The 17,865-nt window shown below is 44.7% G+C and overlaps 1 protein-coding gene across 2 annotated transcripts in view; it reads left to right on the top strand.

Moving 5' to 3' along the window:
- PDE8B (phosphodiesterase 8B) overlaps positions 1-17,865 on the top strand; it is a 243,906-nt gene that overhangs the window by 159,331 nt on the left and 66,710 nt on the right. For both annotated transcript variants that reach the window (XM_011996259.1, XM_011996265.1), the window contains 4 exons: positions 768-846; positions 5,315-5,455; positions 6,955-7,043; positions 9,242-9,302. In XM_011996259.1, the coding sequence (XP_011851649.1) occupies positions 768-846; positions 5,315-5,455; positions 6,955-7,043; positions 9,242-9,302 (370 nt within the window). The remainder of the gene's footprint in view (positions 1-767; positions 847-5,314; positions 5,456-6,954; positions 7,044-9,241; positions 9,303-17,865) is intronic.

The following is a 17,865-nucleotide window of genomic DNA, read 5'->3' as shown; positions in this document are numbered from 1 at the left end:
CCTGAGGCTGCTTTACAGTTAACTTTTCTTAGTAGTAGAAGGGGTATTTTATCTAAAACAATGATGAATAGTATAGTAAATACATAAACCAGTATCCTAATCATCTCTTATCAAACATTATGTACTGCACATCATTACTGTATTGCTGTATGTTTATACAGCTGATAGTGCGGTGAGCTTGTTTACACCAACATCATCACAGACACGTGAGGATGTTCTGTCTGCTACAACACCACTAGGCAATAGGAATTAGGATTATAATCTCACAGGACCACCATTGTATATTGAGTCCATTGTTGAAACATCGTTATGAGTTGCATTACTGTACCTTAAACTGAGTAATTAATAAGCAACAGAAATGTATTGCTCACAGTTCTGGAGGTTGAGAAGTCCAAGATCAAGGTGCCAGCGGGTTCTGTGTCTGGTGAGGGCCTGTTCCTCATAGAGAGGACCCTCTCTATGCCCTCACATGGCAGAAAGTGCAAGGGAGCCCACTGGAGCCTCTTTAATAAAGGCACTAATCCCATTCATGAGGACGAAGCCCCACAGACTTAGCCACTTCCCAGAGGCTCTGCATCTTCATACAATCACATCGGATGTTAGATTCCAACATATGGACTTTTGGGAGACATCAGCAGTCAGACCATGGCAGTAACAAAAAGTACGTAGATTTGATGAACCTGGTATCTGTTTACTTTGTTAAATTAACAGATGAAATGTGAATGGTTTTCATGGAAGAACTAACTTCAATCTTTTATAACTTTCAGGGCCTGTAATTCAGTGTTTACAGCATTAGATCACTGTCATGAAGCCATAGAAATAACAAGCGATGACCACGTGATTCAGGTATGGAAAGAAACACTCTCTATCATTAACATTCAAAATGAACCTTTCAGGTTTAAGCCACACTTTTTATCAAGTACTTTCCCATCAACCTCACATCTCAGCACATTTTCTTAGGAGAAATAAATATCAAGCTGTGCAAAGAATACTGATAGACTTAAGAATTAGATATTCAATAAAGAACAAAAAATGATTACTTCAGATCAGAACCTGCAATTTCTTTGACAGAAATGGGCTTTAAGAAAATTTATTTTTTGAGACAGATTCTCATTCTGTCGCCCAGGCAGTGGTCATCTTGGCTCAGTATAATTTCTGCCTCTCAGGTTCCAGTGATTCTTGTTCCTCTAAGTAGCTAGGATTACAGGCATATGCCACCACACTCAGCTAATTTTTATATTTTTAGTAGAGATGGGGTTTTACCATGTTGGCCAGGTTGGTCTCAAACTCCTGGCCTCAAGTGATCCACCTGCCTTGGCCTCCCAAAGTGCTGGGATTATAGGCGTGAGTCACTGCACCCAGCTAGAACCGGGGTAAATTCTTTTGACCATCTGTGAAGACGCTATTCACATAGAAGTAAGTCAGAATGGTACAGTAAATGCTTATAAATGTCTATGGAACAGAATATTTTCAAAGACATTCATTTGTTTACCTGCAGTGGGTATTCTAATTATAAAGCATTCTTACATGAATGTCATCTTCCTAAGGAAATGTGTGTAGCAGAGAAACCTTTCAAGAAATGAGGTATTCTTATTACAATTGTTGGAAAGTAAGACATCTGTATTTGTAAAATACTCTGAAATACAGACTTTCCACGAATTGGTGCTTGTTTGCCTGCAGTTGGTTTGCAGAGTGGCATGGAGTGTGAGGAGCACTTGTCATCAGTAGAGCACCAAAGACAGTGGGCAACACACAGTGAAGCCCACAGCAGAAGCCTCACATTTGTCTGCCCTCATCTCCCAGTGCACACGTACACACCCCGTTCTCATACCAGACCAATAACATCAGTAGCCCACCCTGCCTAGGCCCTGTCATCAGCACTTTCATTAGGTTGTTTCGTTTCTATTCAGTAAGGGTAGGAAAGAGAAATCATCGCCCTATAGTGCAGATGAGGAAACTGAGTCCCAACAAGGTCAAGGAACTTATCCAAGGAAAGCCTTAGTACTAAATATCAGAACTAAAATATGTAGTCATGTCTCCAAAGCCTTCCTACCTGGTTTCCTGTTTAGCTGTATTGTTAGAATATGTTTTCTGGCTGCCCCCTTGAAATGTATCTGAAGGCTTCTTCATGTTGCTGGCTATTAGTGGCCCACCTGCCCACAGGTCTGCCTCTTGGACCTCAGAGAGAGTCCGACATGTTTCTGTTACAGACCAAGCACAAAAATCCCACGTCTCCCTTACTTATACCCAGACTTGAACAATCAAATCTATTCATGAAGCACATTTTCTTGGCACCTCCCTGTTTTGCAGTGTGCAGCTGGATTTGATTTCAGAAATGAGGAGAAGGGGCTCCCTGCCCCTCCACCTGTAATCTAACAAACAACTTCTAGAATAGGGAACAGTCTTTCATTCTCCAGTTATCAACTGGTGGTTAGAAAACCTGTATCCCTGGGAGAGGTACTATTGTGATGGTGTCACATTATGATATTAATCATCTCCCAGCCTTTGCCGTGAACAGAAAGAAACAGGTGCATGAGGCCAGTATAACAGATGCCTGTAAAGGAGAGGTGGAAGGAGAGTCACTGCCTTTAAAGGGAAACTTGGATTCTGAAAGAAGACCTTACAGCTTTTTTCTCTGGGAACCTTTTCATCCTCCTTTAGGAAAATGTACCAGCAATCTGTAGTATGGAACTTAAAACAAGAAGAAGGAGGAAGGAGCTGGATAGAGGATGTTATATGTATGGTGAAATTACCTATGTGCTATAAATTTTGAGGATGTCATCACTGGATGGGATAGTTCATGTATGATTTTACTTGATATCAGCATCCTTTTCAGGGCACTCCAATCAAATAGTTAGATGCTTTTTTGAGTACAAATCTTCAGAGGTCAAGTAGCAGCACTTAAAATTTAGAATCAATACCCATCTATCTGTGTCTATCCACCCATCCATCCCTCCCTCCTATCCTTCCTCTCTTCCTCCATGCCCCTATCTATCTAAACTATATATTTTCTTTAAAACGCTTAATATGGTACTTGCCATATACGAGGCTCAGTTCTAAGCATTTTACATATACTCATTTATTTCTTGAAGCAATCCTATGAATCACATATCACTATTGTACTCATTTTGCAGATGGGGAAACTGAGAACTAGGGAAGTTAAGTAATTTGTCCATGGTTTTGTAGCTAGTAATTGGCAGAGCCAGGATTTAAACTTAGGTGCCTTGGCTCCAGAATCCATATCTGGGAGTACCTGCTGCATTCTGAGGTTTCAGGAACCCTGGTGTGAAAGAAGGGCCATGACTTCTACCCAAATTTACAACCTAATAGGGAAGGCAGAAGGAACACATATGAAAAGGTGTTAGAATATAGCTAACAAATAAAGAAAATAACATATTCTCTAATATTTTCTATTCATTCATCAAGTAGTTACTAAACAGTCCTGAGTGTCCAAAGATCAATTCAAAATAGCCTTTGCCCTTGAGGAGTTGAATGTCCACTGGGAAAGAGAGATAAACAAAAATTTAAATTCGGTGTAATAAGTCACTGAAAGTCTGCACAGGCATCAGTGGCAGCTCTTGGGAGTGGACTAGGTTAGGGGAGTCAGGGAAGGCTTCCTGGAAGAAAAGAGGGATAAATTGGAGTTGGAGAGGGAAAGAGACCGGGAAGGGAATTGTAAGCAGAGAAAGCACGTGGGGGAAAGGCCCGGAGATGAGGGAGACATGCAGACAGCTCAGCAGCCTGCGGGGGTGGCCCAGGGAGGTGTAAGACTGGCTTTGTGAGCAGGGGCCACACTGTAAGTGATGCCCTTCCCTGCCTAGGGAGAGCCCTGACTACTACATGTCAGTGATGGGGCCGGGGGTTGGGGGTCTGGAGTTCCATGAAGACAATATCAGGCCGCCTCCTCTTCAGTCACCCACCAAAGGCCTGATGACCAGAGCATCTTCCAGACCCCTTCAACTCTCAGGGGTGATCATGTTAATGGAAGCTGTGTCTCCCAGGGAACAGCTCCCTAACTGTCCCCACGCCACCCCGTTCATGACTGCTGCCATCGCAGTTGAGGGCAAGAGTGATTACAGTTGGTTCGAACATCTCCGAAGTAGCAGATGGATGCAATTTAAGCCCAAAGAAATTCATGACCCAGATGCAGTCTGTTTACATTTTCCCCACATTCTTTACCGCTTGTCTCTCTGCATTCAGCCCCCATCTGTGATCTTTGAAAAGAAATCAGAGGGTGGGACAGGACCTGGGAGTTAGCTAGGGTCATGGCTCTAAATTCCAGGACCCCAGGCAGAATTTTGAGTCTGCTGGCCCCAGAATCTGCCGAGGGGAGCTTCACATCTGCCTGAGCCCAGCACTGAAAGGGCTGCCTCCTGCCCAAGCCATTGAACTGAATTTATTGTTCTGATTCTACTGGTAGTGGCCCCAAACTGTAGCAAATATTGATCGATAGGTAGTGGCAATTGGAAAGGAGACATGAGAAATCCAGTTGCAGAGATGTGTATAATACAGGCCACCACTGTTGAATGGAGTTCTTATGTGTTCATTTGTTTGTTTATAAGAGGCAGGGTCTTGCTGGGTTGCCTGGGCTGGAGTGCAACGGTGCAATCACAGCTCACTGCAGCCTCAAACTCCCAGGCTCCAGTGATCCTTCTGCCTCAGCCTCCTGAATAGTAGGGACTACAGGTGTGTGCCGCAACAACTGGCTAATTTCTTTTTATTTTTGTAGAGGTTTTTTTTTTTTATTTTTTATTTTGTGTTTTCCAGGCTGGCCTTGAACTCTTGGGCTCAGCTGATCCTCCTGCCTCAGCTTCCCTAAGGGCTGGAATTGAATTACAGGCATGAGCCACTGTGCCCAGCCTGAAACTGTTTTTTTTTTTTTTTTTAACTACAAACATATGGACCCAGTCCTAATTTATTTTTATTTCTTTTCTTTTTTTTTTTTTTTGTCTGCGTTTCTCCTTGTTCATGGAGTAGTAGATGGTGAATGAGTTCCCCAAGAGGCTGGTACTGCTAGATGAGGGCTTCCTGTTTTTTTCCTGCTGAAGTTTCTTCTGATTTCCTACAGAGGATCAGGATGGCAGTTGAATGAATACATTGCTGCCAGGAAGGAGGGAACTCCTCCAGGAAGGGTTTGGGGATGGAGCGGGGCCGCAGCACCTGGCCAGCCAACTGCATTAGAGGATGTTTGCCCTGGGAACTTCTTGCTTGATATTCCTCTGGGTCCCAACAAGTCTTCCTACGGGGCACACAGACGTTTCATGAACTCTGTCTTGTGTCCCCGCACTGATCTCTACCCACCTCCCATTAACAGTATGTCAACCCAGCCTTCGAAAGGATGATGGGCTACCACAAAGGTGAGCTCCTGGGAAAAGAACTCGCTGATCTGCCCAAAAGCGATAAGAACCGGGCAGACCTTCTCGACACCATCAATACATGCATCAAGAAGGGAAAGGTGGGTTACACCAGCAAAACCAATCCACAAACCCTCTCCCCAATGCCCTTTTTTTTCTGTGGGTTTTAGAATTTCATCCTTAAGATTAGCTTCTTTAATAATGTCATAATTAAGTGAAAGATCTTTTATTTTTGCAAAATGAGTTCATTTTTGAGTTAACTTTGGAACTCAAGTGAATCTGGTGCTTATCATTATGTTACAGAATATGGGGATTTTGTGTAAAAACATTTCATCCTGTGCATGAGTATATCCCATCTGCCATTGCTGGAATATTGTGGGTGTCTCTGAGCAGAGTCCCACCCAGAGAGCTGTTGTGTTTTTTCAGTTTATCCAGTGTTTGGGGGACTAGACATATTTAATATCACTATTTATAGGTAGACCAGGTTTTTTCCCAGTTTTTCTTTTCTGTTCTCTGATCACTGTTCAACATACATTTGTAGCTTCCTCCTCCCAGCTGCACCTGTTCCTCCAGTGGCTTCCCCTTCATCTGGGTAGATGAAGGTAATGATGGAAGTCCGAGAGGAATTTTCCCTGAAGCCCTCTCCTCCTGTGGAGCACTGCCTCTCATCGCTGAAACTGCCTGTGCATTTTCTGTTAAGCCTTCAGAATGCTTCTTCACATACACTTTATTTCATCTTCCTTTCTGTGATGTGAAGTAGTTAGATAAGCACTGTATCCATTTAATAGAGAGAACATTTTAGAGCGATAAGATAAATTTGGATTATAGATGATGATCAAAAATGTTTTTTAACTGGGGCAATGAGACCAAAAAGGAAACAAGACATTGTTAACTATTCCAAAAATTGTTGCCGAAAGAATACAGCCGCACGTACCAAGGTGCATACCAATTAGCCACCTTATGTGATAGAGGGGGCAAGAAATGGCTGCAGGGAATCTAAGTTTCTGATTAGCCAAACCTCCCAGGTTCAGAGAACAGGAACCTTTACTCTCCCTTTGGCCTCGTTCATGGAAACTATAAGGAGCCAGACTAACCCCTGTGAAGCCTTGGCTGGGGGGCCCATAGGATGTTAGGAAGATGATGGGCCTCAGCGAGTGTTAAATAGACATGAATTTATAAGCAGATTTTCTGCATCCTAATGTGGGCAAGTTACCTAGACTCTCTGAGCCTCAGTTTACCCATCTGTAAATTTAGTATGATAATGCCAAGTTCACAGATTGCTGTGAAGATTTTGAGAGAGACCTCTGAAGAATCCTTTGACCTGGTGCCACAGCAGCCATGGGGCTGAGAGCAGAATTCCAGCCACAGGTCAAGTGTCCTGGAAGCTGGGACAGACAGCCTGTTGGTGGATATGTGGATCTGTGGTCTTGTCTTCACACATGTGGCCACATCAGCATTGCATTGAGTACAACAATACAGCAGGCATTGTGAAATGTAATGAAAGCATGTGGGAACGTTCCTTCGCACCTGCTGAGACCCTCTGCAGGAGCAGCTGTCATCCTTGACTGAAGGATTTTAAGAGCTCTCTTTGTCCATGTAGGAGTGGCAGGGGGTTTACTATGCCAGACGGAAATCCGGGGACAGCATCCAACAGCACGTGAAGATCACCCCAGTGATTGGCCAAGGAGGGTGAGAGCAAACTGTTCAACTCTTTTAGCTGAAGATAAAGACTCAAGGCCCTCATGGGCATTGGGCTTGCAATGCCGGTATGAGCCTTACATCCCCAAATGCAGTAGGGTTGTGCTGAATGTAGTATCGACTGAGGGTGCTTCCACTCAGCCGGCAGCAATCCCCATACATGGTTTTCCATGTCTTTATGAAGCATCACCCCAGCCTCCCACCTCCACCTGATCACCTATGCCTTCTGTCATTCCCAGTGTGCTGTAAAGGGGCTTGATTTCTGGGCTTCCCTTTCCCCATAACAACAATGATCTCCTGCCGGTGCTCTCTGGCCTCTGCACTCAGTGCACAGGGAGCCACCCTTTTCTCCTGCTTGAGACCCTCACCCCATGCTGGTTCCTCCAGGCCAGTTCTAGGCTTGTTCCTCTGAGGCCCACTGTTTATGCAGAGAAAGGTGTGTCTGACCAGGAGCTGAGGGCATCTCAATCCACTGAATCTCAGATTACCAGAGAAGGTTCTCTGTTACGTGGAGAGATAAGAAAAATATGCAGTTCCTCTTCCTTCCTCCAGTTAAATTTTGTGAGATTTACAAAGCCAAACGGGACCCCGTAACCATACATCATGGTGAGCCTTGGGAAGCCAGCCTGAAGGTCAACACCAGGTTCATAGTTTGGGTGTATAAGGAGCACAACATTGTGTGACATGTCAGAAAAAGATGAGGCCACAGTCATCCTGCCAATAACTGGAACAGGAGCCCCACCTGTGACTCTTAGGACTACCTGAGTTCATTGCAAATTGTTGCATGAATAGAAAAAAGATGTTTTGTAAAATCAGCCAGGTAGCCAGGTATTTGTAATAGCTTGTTTCCTCTCCAATTTTGGTTAGTTTCAAAATTGCTCTCCCATCAATGCAGGCTACCTCCTGTCAATACCACCCGGTATTTCATGCCATTTTGTAATTTGCAGCTCCCTTTTTGCTTCACTCTGGATGATGGGGGCACTGACAGGCCCCTGACCGAGGTTGTGAGCTGGAGAGAGGCTGCCCCTCCGCCCTCCTCCTGAGCAGCCCGGCCTCAGCGTAGCCATTCTCACACACAGGCAGTGCTGAGAGCCGTGGGGTGGAGATGATGCCCATGGCTGTCGTGTTGTTTTTATCCTCATCCTTATACCATCTCCTCAGAAAATCAAAGCTAAGAATCCCTTTTTGTGTGTGTGACCAGAATCATTAGGCAACCAAAGCAGAGGAGACGTGCTATTGCCTGTTAATTTCCATCAGAGTACATCTTTCTGATCTCTCTGATTTTACAGAGAAGAAAAAGAAGTTCTTTTGTCCAGACAGAATTTCCAGTGTTATTTTCCCTGTAATTGTAGGCAGTGAGCTATCAGAGGCAATTCTTACTAAAAGTAGGGAAATTTTACCTCTTCCTAGTTGAGTGAAGTTTATTACAGAGTAACCAGTATTTTCTATCCTCTTTTCAGAGGCCTACAGAGAAAAGTGAACCAGGTAAAAAGAGAGAGAAAGTGGGGCACCCCACAGGCTTCTGGGGACAGAAAGCCTAATGTAACTCTCTGGATTTCATGGCTTTACTCTCAGTAAAATATTGACTGTGAGCTGATTTTTGCCTGGGGCTGAGGCACCTGTAGTCATTTGCCCGGTTTTCCTTGTGACAGTGATAAAGAGTGAGACCACTCACTGAGTTTCAGGACCCAGTCCATGACCTTGAAATGAGAGGATTTTTATGTGCCTGAAAAGTGCCATTATTATGACAATTATAGTGTGAAAGAATATGGGATATTTAGTATAAAAACAGCAGCCATGAAATGTGGTCATTGTCCAAATGAATCTTTTGTAGCTATGCAATTGTTAGTGTCAGCAGAATTAAAACTAATTTGTTTGTAGCAGCATTTTATCCTATCAACTGAAGATATCTAGGAACCTAACTGTAGGAGTCAGTTACAAAATGAGATACCCACTAGGGAAGTGTTTCTGAGCCCGCTGTGATGTATAAAGGAGGCCCAGTTTCCAAAGGCATGTGTGGGCTCTGTGTGAAAACTGTGTTTTCTGTAGATTGAGTCTTGCTTGAATTTTAAAGCTGCCCTAGGATGAACCCTGGAGTTTAGCTTTAAGAAGTCTGTTGACGTTTTTATTTGGCAATTTGTTGAATCATCTCGTATCTGACTCACTAATAACTGATTGTTTGTTATTAGGAAAATTAGGCATTTTGTCTCCCTCAAGAAACTGTGTTGTACCACTGACAATAATAAGCAGGTACGGTATCAGCTCACTTTGTTTGCTCTGTCCGTTTGGCCGTGTGTCACCTCTGTTCTCTGCTTGTCTCACCACTGTTCTCTGCTTGTCTTTCTCCATGTCTAATTGTAGCTGCCAATTAAGCAGATTTATGGGAAAAGTAGGTTCCTCTGACAAATTTTTTTATTTCCCAGCAAGCCTATATCACTTTATTTGTAGTGCACATTGGTTATGATTTAGCTTGTGGCTGAGGAACTCTCCGGACTAATATATGAAGGCACAAAATTCTTCCTCCAAATAAAAAAAAGTCCTATTTTTTATCTTAATTTCTTAATCAGTTGGAAAGTTATATCGATTTGAGCATTTCACCCCTACAAATTCATATCAAAAACAAGAATCATTCCAAAATAGTACTGCGATTTTTTTCTTACCCTTACATCATACAGAGCAATACATCTGAATGTTATCATCTGCAATAACAGAATTTTAAGAAGCCACTGTATTTAATAACCTTTTTTTTTTTTTTTTTTTTTGAGACAGAGTCTCGCTCTGTCACCCAGGCTGCAGTGCAGTGGCACAATCTCGGCTCACTGCAGGCTCCACCTCCCGGGTTCACACCATTCTCCTGCCTCAGCCTCCCAAGTAGCTGGGACTACAGGTGCCCGCCACCATGCCCGGCTAATTTTTTTGTATTTTTAGTAGAGATGGAGTTTCACCGTGTTAGCCAGGATGGACTCAATCTCCTGACCTCGTGATCCGCCTGCCTCGGCCTCCCAATGTGCTGGGATTACAGGCATGAGCCACCGCGCCTGGGTAATTTTGTAATGGAGAGCAACATTGGTATAGGTATTTTTTCTATTTGATTAGTACTTTTACTACTGGATTATGTGTATTTTCACTTCATGCATTATAATTTATAGATTAACAATTATACAACAAGCATAATTATCAGTGATCTATTTTTGAAAACTTACAACATGTGGTCTTTGATTTTTATGAAGATTTTAAAGAGGGACATATCTCTAAGGGATTTCAAGGCCTTCTGTGGCATAATCCATTTTAGTAGAGGATGGCAGAGATGTGTGAAGTGCTGGATGAGAAGGTGAAGCCCAGCCAGGCCTGGAGATCAACTGGAACCAGCAGGACGTGAGTAGACAGTGGGGTGAGCGCAGTGAGCCCGTGAGGGTCTTCAGTCGGTTGTCTCAGGCTATCAAAGGGGTCCATGTCCATGTGCTCCTTTGTAAGATATAGTTCAAGATAAAAATCCTTCCTCCAGTACCGAGAATTTCATCTGAAATCAGGACGTTTTCACATAATACCATGAAGTCATACAAGAGCCAAGTCCTTGGAGACCTCTGGTAAAGGAAAGAATGGCCTTTCATAGGAAAAAAAAGTGTTCCAACAGCCTTATTGCTACATACCAGGAGAAAGAATGAGTTCTTCTTAAGAGCTGACACAGGCAGAAAGAGAGGGACAGGACACCTGGTGTCTCTTTCAAGACGAACTTCTGAACACAAGCAGTGCAGACCAGCATTTCTTGGCTGTGGATCCACAGTAGAGGACACAGTTCCCCTGGGGCTCATTCATTCTCATGCCAGAAATTGACCAAGTACAATTCATGCCTTTCCCCCTACCAACTCAGCCTTGCTCCTCTTCCTTACCCTCTTTCTCACTTAATGACGGGGACCCCCACTCTCCCTGTCACCAGTCTCCCTGCAACTCCATGTGCTCAAGTCCTACCAGTCCTTCATGGCCCAGTGCAAGAAACATTAAGTACCACCTTCTTCCTGAAGGCCCCTGAGGTACCCTCTTTTCTTTGTGTCACCCCCCAACCACCAGCGTCATCTTCACAGCTATTTGTGTGCTAAACAGCCCTCTCCCCTCTAGCAGGGCCACTGGTCTGTGCTGTCCTTGTGTGCCCACACTGCCTGGCATGTAGTAGGCCCTCAAGCTGGTGGCTAGCGTTAATGAAACTGAATGTCTCAGTCCTGGCCTCCTGCCAGCTGTAAAGCCCTCCTGCCTCACAGGAGGAGCAGGCAGGTCCTTAGCACAGGACTCTAGCATGCAGGGGTGGGGGGCCACCTGCTTTTTTTCTGACGCTCTAAATAGAAACGCCTTTACTACCATGAATTAGCTGCTGCTCCTAGAAAAGTGGAAACGCAGAGCTCAGATACCCTGAGCCATTGACGTCACCTAATGGTACTGCACAGGCCTAGAGAGACATTTAGATTTTCTAATAACAAAGCATTTTTATACCTCTGGCTAGCTACAGTGTTTTTCCTCCTCGTCAAAGGAGGCTGCAGCGAATGGCAATGGGATCTGTGCTGGGGAGGGCTCCTGTCTGCCGGCAGTTCCAGTGGCGCAGTTTTCTGGGGTTTAGCCCTGATGTCAAAATTGGCCCATGGGTTTGCATTTTAACAAGGTGTGACGCGGTAAGCCAGGCTGCTGCCTCCTGGTAGGGTTTGCTGTCAGCAAAGATCTCTTTTCCTATATGAGCCCTGTAGCTTTTTGCCAAGAGGCTGGAAATGCTCAGTGAGGTTTGTCTATTGTCTTCCTCTCCTCTGCACACATACTTTCTCCCCAAATATGTGTTAAACACCTGTTCTGTGCTGGCACCAGGGACACGATGCATCTGCCCCCAATGTCAGGGAGGCCACAGACAGGTAAACAGAATAAATACAATGCAGCACAGAGGAAATGTGAACCAAGCACTGGAGAAGCTCAAAACCCAGGACCTAAGGAGGCTGTCTGGGATTTTTAGGTATTGTCTAAAACATGGGCCAACAAACTAGAGCCTGCAGGCCAAATGTGGCCTGCTCTGTAAGTAAAGTTTTATTGAAACACGGCCACACTCTCTTGTGTGTTGTGCCTCTGGCTGCTTTCATACTATGGCTACAGAGCTGGGGCCATGTGGCCTGCAGAGCCTAAATATTTACCCTCTGGTCCTGCACAGAAAAAGGTTGCTGACTTCATTTCTTGAAGATAATTTTCTTTCTTGGATGTTCCATTTTCTTAGGCCAGCAACAGACTGCCCTGACCTCCCAGAAGTACCCGTTCTCCCCTTCATACACTTCTTTGGGCACCTTTTGCCTTCGTGCCAGCCTCTGTGTCCTGTCTCAAACCTATCTCAATCCCTCCATACTGGTGCGGACACGAGAACCTAGGTCCCCTGCGGCTTTTTCCTTTCCACAAGGACAAAATCCAAATGCAAATTCGTGGCTCAAACGTCAGAATTTCAAGGATCTGCAACCATGGTCCAGGAGTCATACTTGCATAGGGAAAAAAGGAGGCAGTTAGGGCCCTGACATTGTATCAGCTCTTGTGTTTTGTTTTGTTTTGTTTTGTTTTGTTTGGGACAGAGTCTCGCTCTGTTGCCCAGGCTGGAGTGCAGTGGCACGATCTCGGCTCACTGCAACCTCTGCCTCCTGGGTTCAAGCAATTCTCCTGCCTCAGCCTCCCAAGTAACTGGGATTATAGGTGTGCACCACGGTGCCCGGCTAATTTTTGTACTTTGTGGAGACAGGGTTTCACCATGTTGGCCAGGCTGGTCTTAAACTCCTGACCTCAAGTGATCCACCTGCCTCAGCCTCCCGAAGTGCTGGGATTACAGGTATAAGCCACTGCACCCAGCCATCAGCTCTTATTCTTTTTACATTTTAATGTGGCTACTACAAGTTTTAAATTACATATGTGGTTTGCATGTGTGGCTCACACAATATTTTTATTGGACAGACCTGGTCTGAACTTTCCCTCCCATGCCAAATCCTATCACAGATTCACCTCACTTGCCCTTGTGCAGGTGATGGGATGCTAATGAGCTACAGACATCCTCTCGTTTCTAGCAATGAGTCAGCTCCAGACTCACTGAGCCTCCAGGAAACCATGCTGTAACCAGTTTCCCAGGCCCCTAGGAGGCTTTTACCCTCACTGAGGACATTCTGATGGGTGCTTAAGCAAACCTATAGAGAGTGTCTTTGTGGGGAGATGCAGGGCCCCTTTCAGTCATTCTCAAACTGCTGCAGAAAGTTAGGTCTCACTTTCTAGAGCTCTTTGGTGGACAGTGGGGAGTACCATGTCCTACTGAGTGTACTCAGGCAAGAGGACACCACAGCCCTCAGAAAACTGAGCAGAAGTGGGATGCATGGGAGCCAGTGAGGGCCAGTGGACAGTTAGACATAGTCATCATCCCTGAGTTGTCTGGGCAGCAAAGTGGGGAAGGCTTATTCTCAAAGAGACCACAAATGCTTAGAAACCCTTTAGCCATGGGTTGAGATGGTGGATTAAAGGAGATGGTAATCCTCCCCTAATTAGAATGACCTCCTGCCCTTTCATGGGAACAGAGCAAGGCCACCAGTTGATAGCTAGTAAGATGTTTTTTCCTGGCACAGCCTGGCTTCACCAGCGTGTCACAGAGAGACTGCCCCACAGTTCTCACCAGGCTCTAGGACCTTCTCTCCAAGCCCAGCAGGTCCTGGAACATGGGCCTTGTCTGAGATGTGTGCAGTCTGAGTGTGACTGACAGGCTGCTCCACTAAGCACCCTTGGTTGACTTGTGTCTTGCCTGGCAGGACTGTGCTCACAGCCCCCTGAACCCACAAGGACCCAAGGACTCAAGGACTCTGTAGTTGCCTGTGCCCAGTACTCCAGGAAGGAGGCCGCCTCATGCCATCTTTCTTTTCTCCCTCCCTCTTTTGCCTTCTCTCTTTTATCCACACTCTACCTTTAGTCACCTTCTGTAGGCCTCCAGACGGTCCACAGATTTTCCCATTCAGTCCTTACACCTGCTTGGACCATCCTCTCGATGGCTTTCTGCTGCCTATGACCCTTGGTGGCCCATTGTCGTTCCCATCCCCAGGCCAGCCTTCTCTTGGGCGTGTCCTTGGCCTTCACTGCCCCCATGCCTTTACTGTCCCCACATTTGGCCATTTCTGTTTCTCTCACCCCTTACCTTTCTAGGGGTGGTGTGGCCGATGGGCCTGTTCATGATTTGGGGCCTTCTCCTCCCGCTTCTGGCAAACCATGATCCTTAGCACTAACAGAGTCTAATATCTCATGGCATTCTCAGCAGAACTGAGAGAAGAGGGTGGCGGGGGCAGGAACGAGGAGAGAGAGGCACATGGGTTTACTTACTAGGTTCTGTTCATTGCTAAGTAGTGATAAAAACAAAATTTCAATTTGTCCTAAATTCCCAGTATTTGGCTCTTTTACCTGCTTTTAAATGGTGTGGACCTTTTGTTGCTTCCCTGCCCTTTAGCACTCAACTCAGCTTCTCCTCCCTCCAAGAAATCTTCCAAACCTTCCAGCCCATGTCTCTACCCTGTAAAGAGAGAGCAGGGACACTTTTTGTCTGCACCACCCAACTGGATCATTAATCTTATGCTGCTTTGGGTGAGTTCTTGCCTTAGGGCGGGGACTATGGATTATGCCTCTTCGTCCTACCTACTGTGTATGTCCCATAGACATCAGGAATCCCATAGACATCAGGAAATTATTTTGAAAACTAGCTTTTACTCCTTAACACAATAACCTTTGGATGGCATAGGAAATTAAAGATGCAGCTTCTGTCTTATCCCGAATTCTTATTCCATGTAGAGTTGATCTATATGTAGCCAATATATGTCTCACATGGTGTTACAAAGAATAGTTTCTGTACTCTTCCAAGGCACACATCCAAGTGTGACTTCTTTTTTAAAAAATTGGAGAAAAAGGCTACCGCAACTGAAAACATGACTGCAGTTATCTCTAAAAGCAGCTAGTCACAGTTAGAAATGTATTTTATGCAATTGGAATATTACTATGACACAGACTTTGTACACGTGTACCTTCTTTGTGTGCCCCGAAATATTTATTGACATATTTGGTAAAGCCACAAGATAAACAAAATTATCCAAATATTTCCACTTAGCTTTAGTACATATTTACAAGAATCTATTTAAAGAAAGGCCTCCGATATTGCGAAACCAGATTTTTTTCCTGAGAAACCACGTTTGGAACAGCCAAACCCTGAGCAGACATGAATGGAATACCTGTCACACATCAGGGACTGTGGGAGGCTCTGAGGGCACAAGATAAGCAGGGGCTTGCGGCAGGGAGGAGGGGACAGGGGCGGGGGTACTGAGAATCCAGCTGTAGAATTGTGTGCTTGGGAAGTCGTGGCTTAGAGGAGAGAGAGACAACTTCATGCCTGGTGGTGATGGTGGCTGTTGAAGGTGACCATGCCAGGCTCCGTGAAGTTCCAGAGCATCTGAAGCTGAGAGGGGGCTCTCTTGGCTTGTGAGGGAAAGGGTAAGCCGAGAACATTCTGGGCATGTACACCTACACTGAGCATGATGTGAGAGGAGGCTGCCTAGTTTCAGGTAGACACAGGTGCCCTTTGCCCTGGCAGAGAAGCTTACCCTCATGGCCTGCAGAACAGCAGGCCGGTGGGTGTCTGCCCTGCATGGATGGGGTTTGTTTGACCCATCTGTTCTCTCATTCTGTCCTCTCTGCTACATCAAGGATGTTTATAAGGCAATGGATGTTTGTTTATAAGGTATCCCTCTGGTGGGCATAAGTGGGAGGTGGAGGATGGGAAAATCAGAAGGGAAGAAGCTGGAAATAAAGTGTCTCTGTGTGAGACCAGTAATGCCTGCTCACCAGTAATAACCAGCTTCATCAGGGACCCCCCGACCCGCACCCCACCTCACCTCACCCTTAGCTAAGCCTCAGTCCTGGAGGCCTAAACATAGAGAAAAAATAATTTGACTTAAGAAAAGTGAGATAGACTGCCGGGCGCCGTGGCTCACACCTGTAATCCCACCACTTTGGGAGGCTGAGGCGGGCAGATCATGAAGTCAGGAATTTGAGAACAGCCTGACCAACATGGTGAAACCCCATCTCTACGAAAAATACAAAAATTAGCTGGGCATGGTAGCGGGCACTGGTAATCCCAGCCACTCAGGAGGCTGAGGCAGGAGAATTGCTTGAACCTGGGAGGCAGAGGTTACAGTGAGCCAAGATCACACCACTACACTCCAGCCTGGGTGACGCAGCGAGACTCCGTCTCAAAAAAAAAAAGAAGAAAAGAAAAGTAAGATAGGTTTGGTAATGAATGATGAACAGACATAGCTGAGCTATTTCTTAAAAATGAATGTTATCTATTTATCTCGAATGCATTGAAGTCTACTAGGATTTAAAGACGAGTATTATGTTGGCCTTTGGGAGGAGGATTTTTTCCCCATAAGTTTAACTAAAATTCCAAAGGTTGCACTTCTACATGACTTGTGTCATTCAGACTATTACAAGATGCTGCTCACTCCAGAGGCTTGTACTAATTAAGCCCAAGAGACTTACAGTACCTTAGGCCTGAATTCCGTTAAAGTTTTACTTATTTACCAATTTTTAGGTCACTTGTGGGTGTTAGCACTCTATGGAAAATTTCCTTTTTCCAAAGCAACAGTTGGTGGCTGACTTCTCAGAAGGAATTCTTCACCTCACATGAAGGAATCAGTTTCTGGCATTTTGCTCAACCTAAATCATCCATTCAGTGAGCATGCAGTGCCTGCTGGCGCTTGGCCCAGTGGAAGATACAGGATGGATGAGACTGAAGTCACTCCTTGCATCTGCTCTTGCTAGAACAGAATCCCTGGCTTGGCTAATGGGACCCCCATTTACCCAGTCACCCCTATCCTAACCTGGGAACCACCTTTAGCATCCTTGCTTTCCTGAGTCCCCTGCATCCTAGAAGCCACTTAGTTCCAAAGATGATGTCTTCGTAACAACTCTTGACTCCATGCCCACTTCCCCACCCCACCACCACTTCCTTCAAGCCATTATGACCTCTCATCCTACAGAGCCTCATGACTGCTCCCTCTGCCTCCTTGTAATATGTGCTGGAGCCAGTTCATACCGACTTGTGAAAACTGATTGTTTAATTTTCTGGAATTTTGTGATTCAGTGTTAAACCAGCCATTATTAAAACTTAAATTATATAAGCATGCATTTAAGCAAATTTTATTTGTAAGAAGTAATAAGTACTTAAAATCCATCCCTTCCCAAGCACATAACTATATTTTACTATTATGTGTGTTCTTGACATTCTGTGCATCTGTTTTATCTGTATTATGGAAATGCCAGATAAAGCTGTGCCCTGCACACGTCTTCCCAACTCCACGTTCAGTGACATCATTCTGGCAGTTTTAAACAGCCATGAAGGGAGTATTTTTAGATCAAGAAAATTGGCAAACTCTACAAATCAGGACTTATTTTTTGATTGATTTTTCTGGACTTAAAAAAATGATGAAGAAAATGTTAATAATACCAGATAAACTTAAATATATATCAGGTCTATAGTAGTTTCATTGTGAATAACACAAAAATATCAAGTATGATTCCCCCAGTATTTACAAACTATTATTTGATTGAACAAAGTTCTTCACATCACTGACAAATGAGTGAAATTCATATGTACGTCTTTGTTATTTGCCTTTCATCTTACTTTTTGATGTAAATGAAAATATCAACTAACATTTATGCCAAGACTCCACTCATTCATCAACTGTAACCGTAAATTGGCTGCTGATACGAGAGGTCAAAAAAACCAGCA

Source organism: Mandrillus leucophaeus, unplaced genomic scaffold (genome assembly GCF_000951045.1).
Source record: "Mandrillus leucophaeus isolate KB7577 unplaced genomic scaffold, Mleu.le_1.0 Scaffold114, whole genome shotgun sequence".
Lineage (NCBI taxonomy): Eukaryota > Metazoa > Chordata > Mammalia > Primates > Cercopithecidae > Mandrillus > Mandrillus leucophaeus.
Note: the sequence above shows the minus strand (reverse complement) of the source record. Positions and strands in the feature narration are given on the sequence as shown.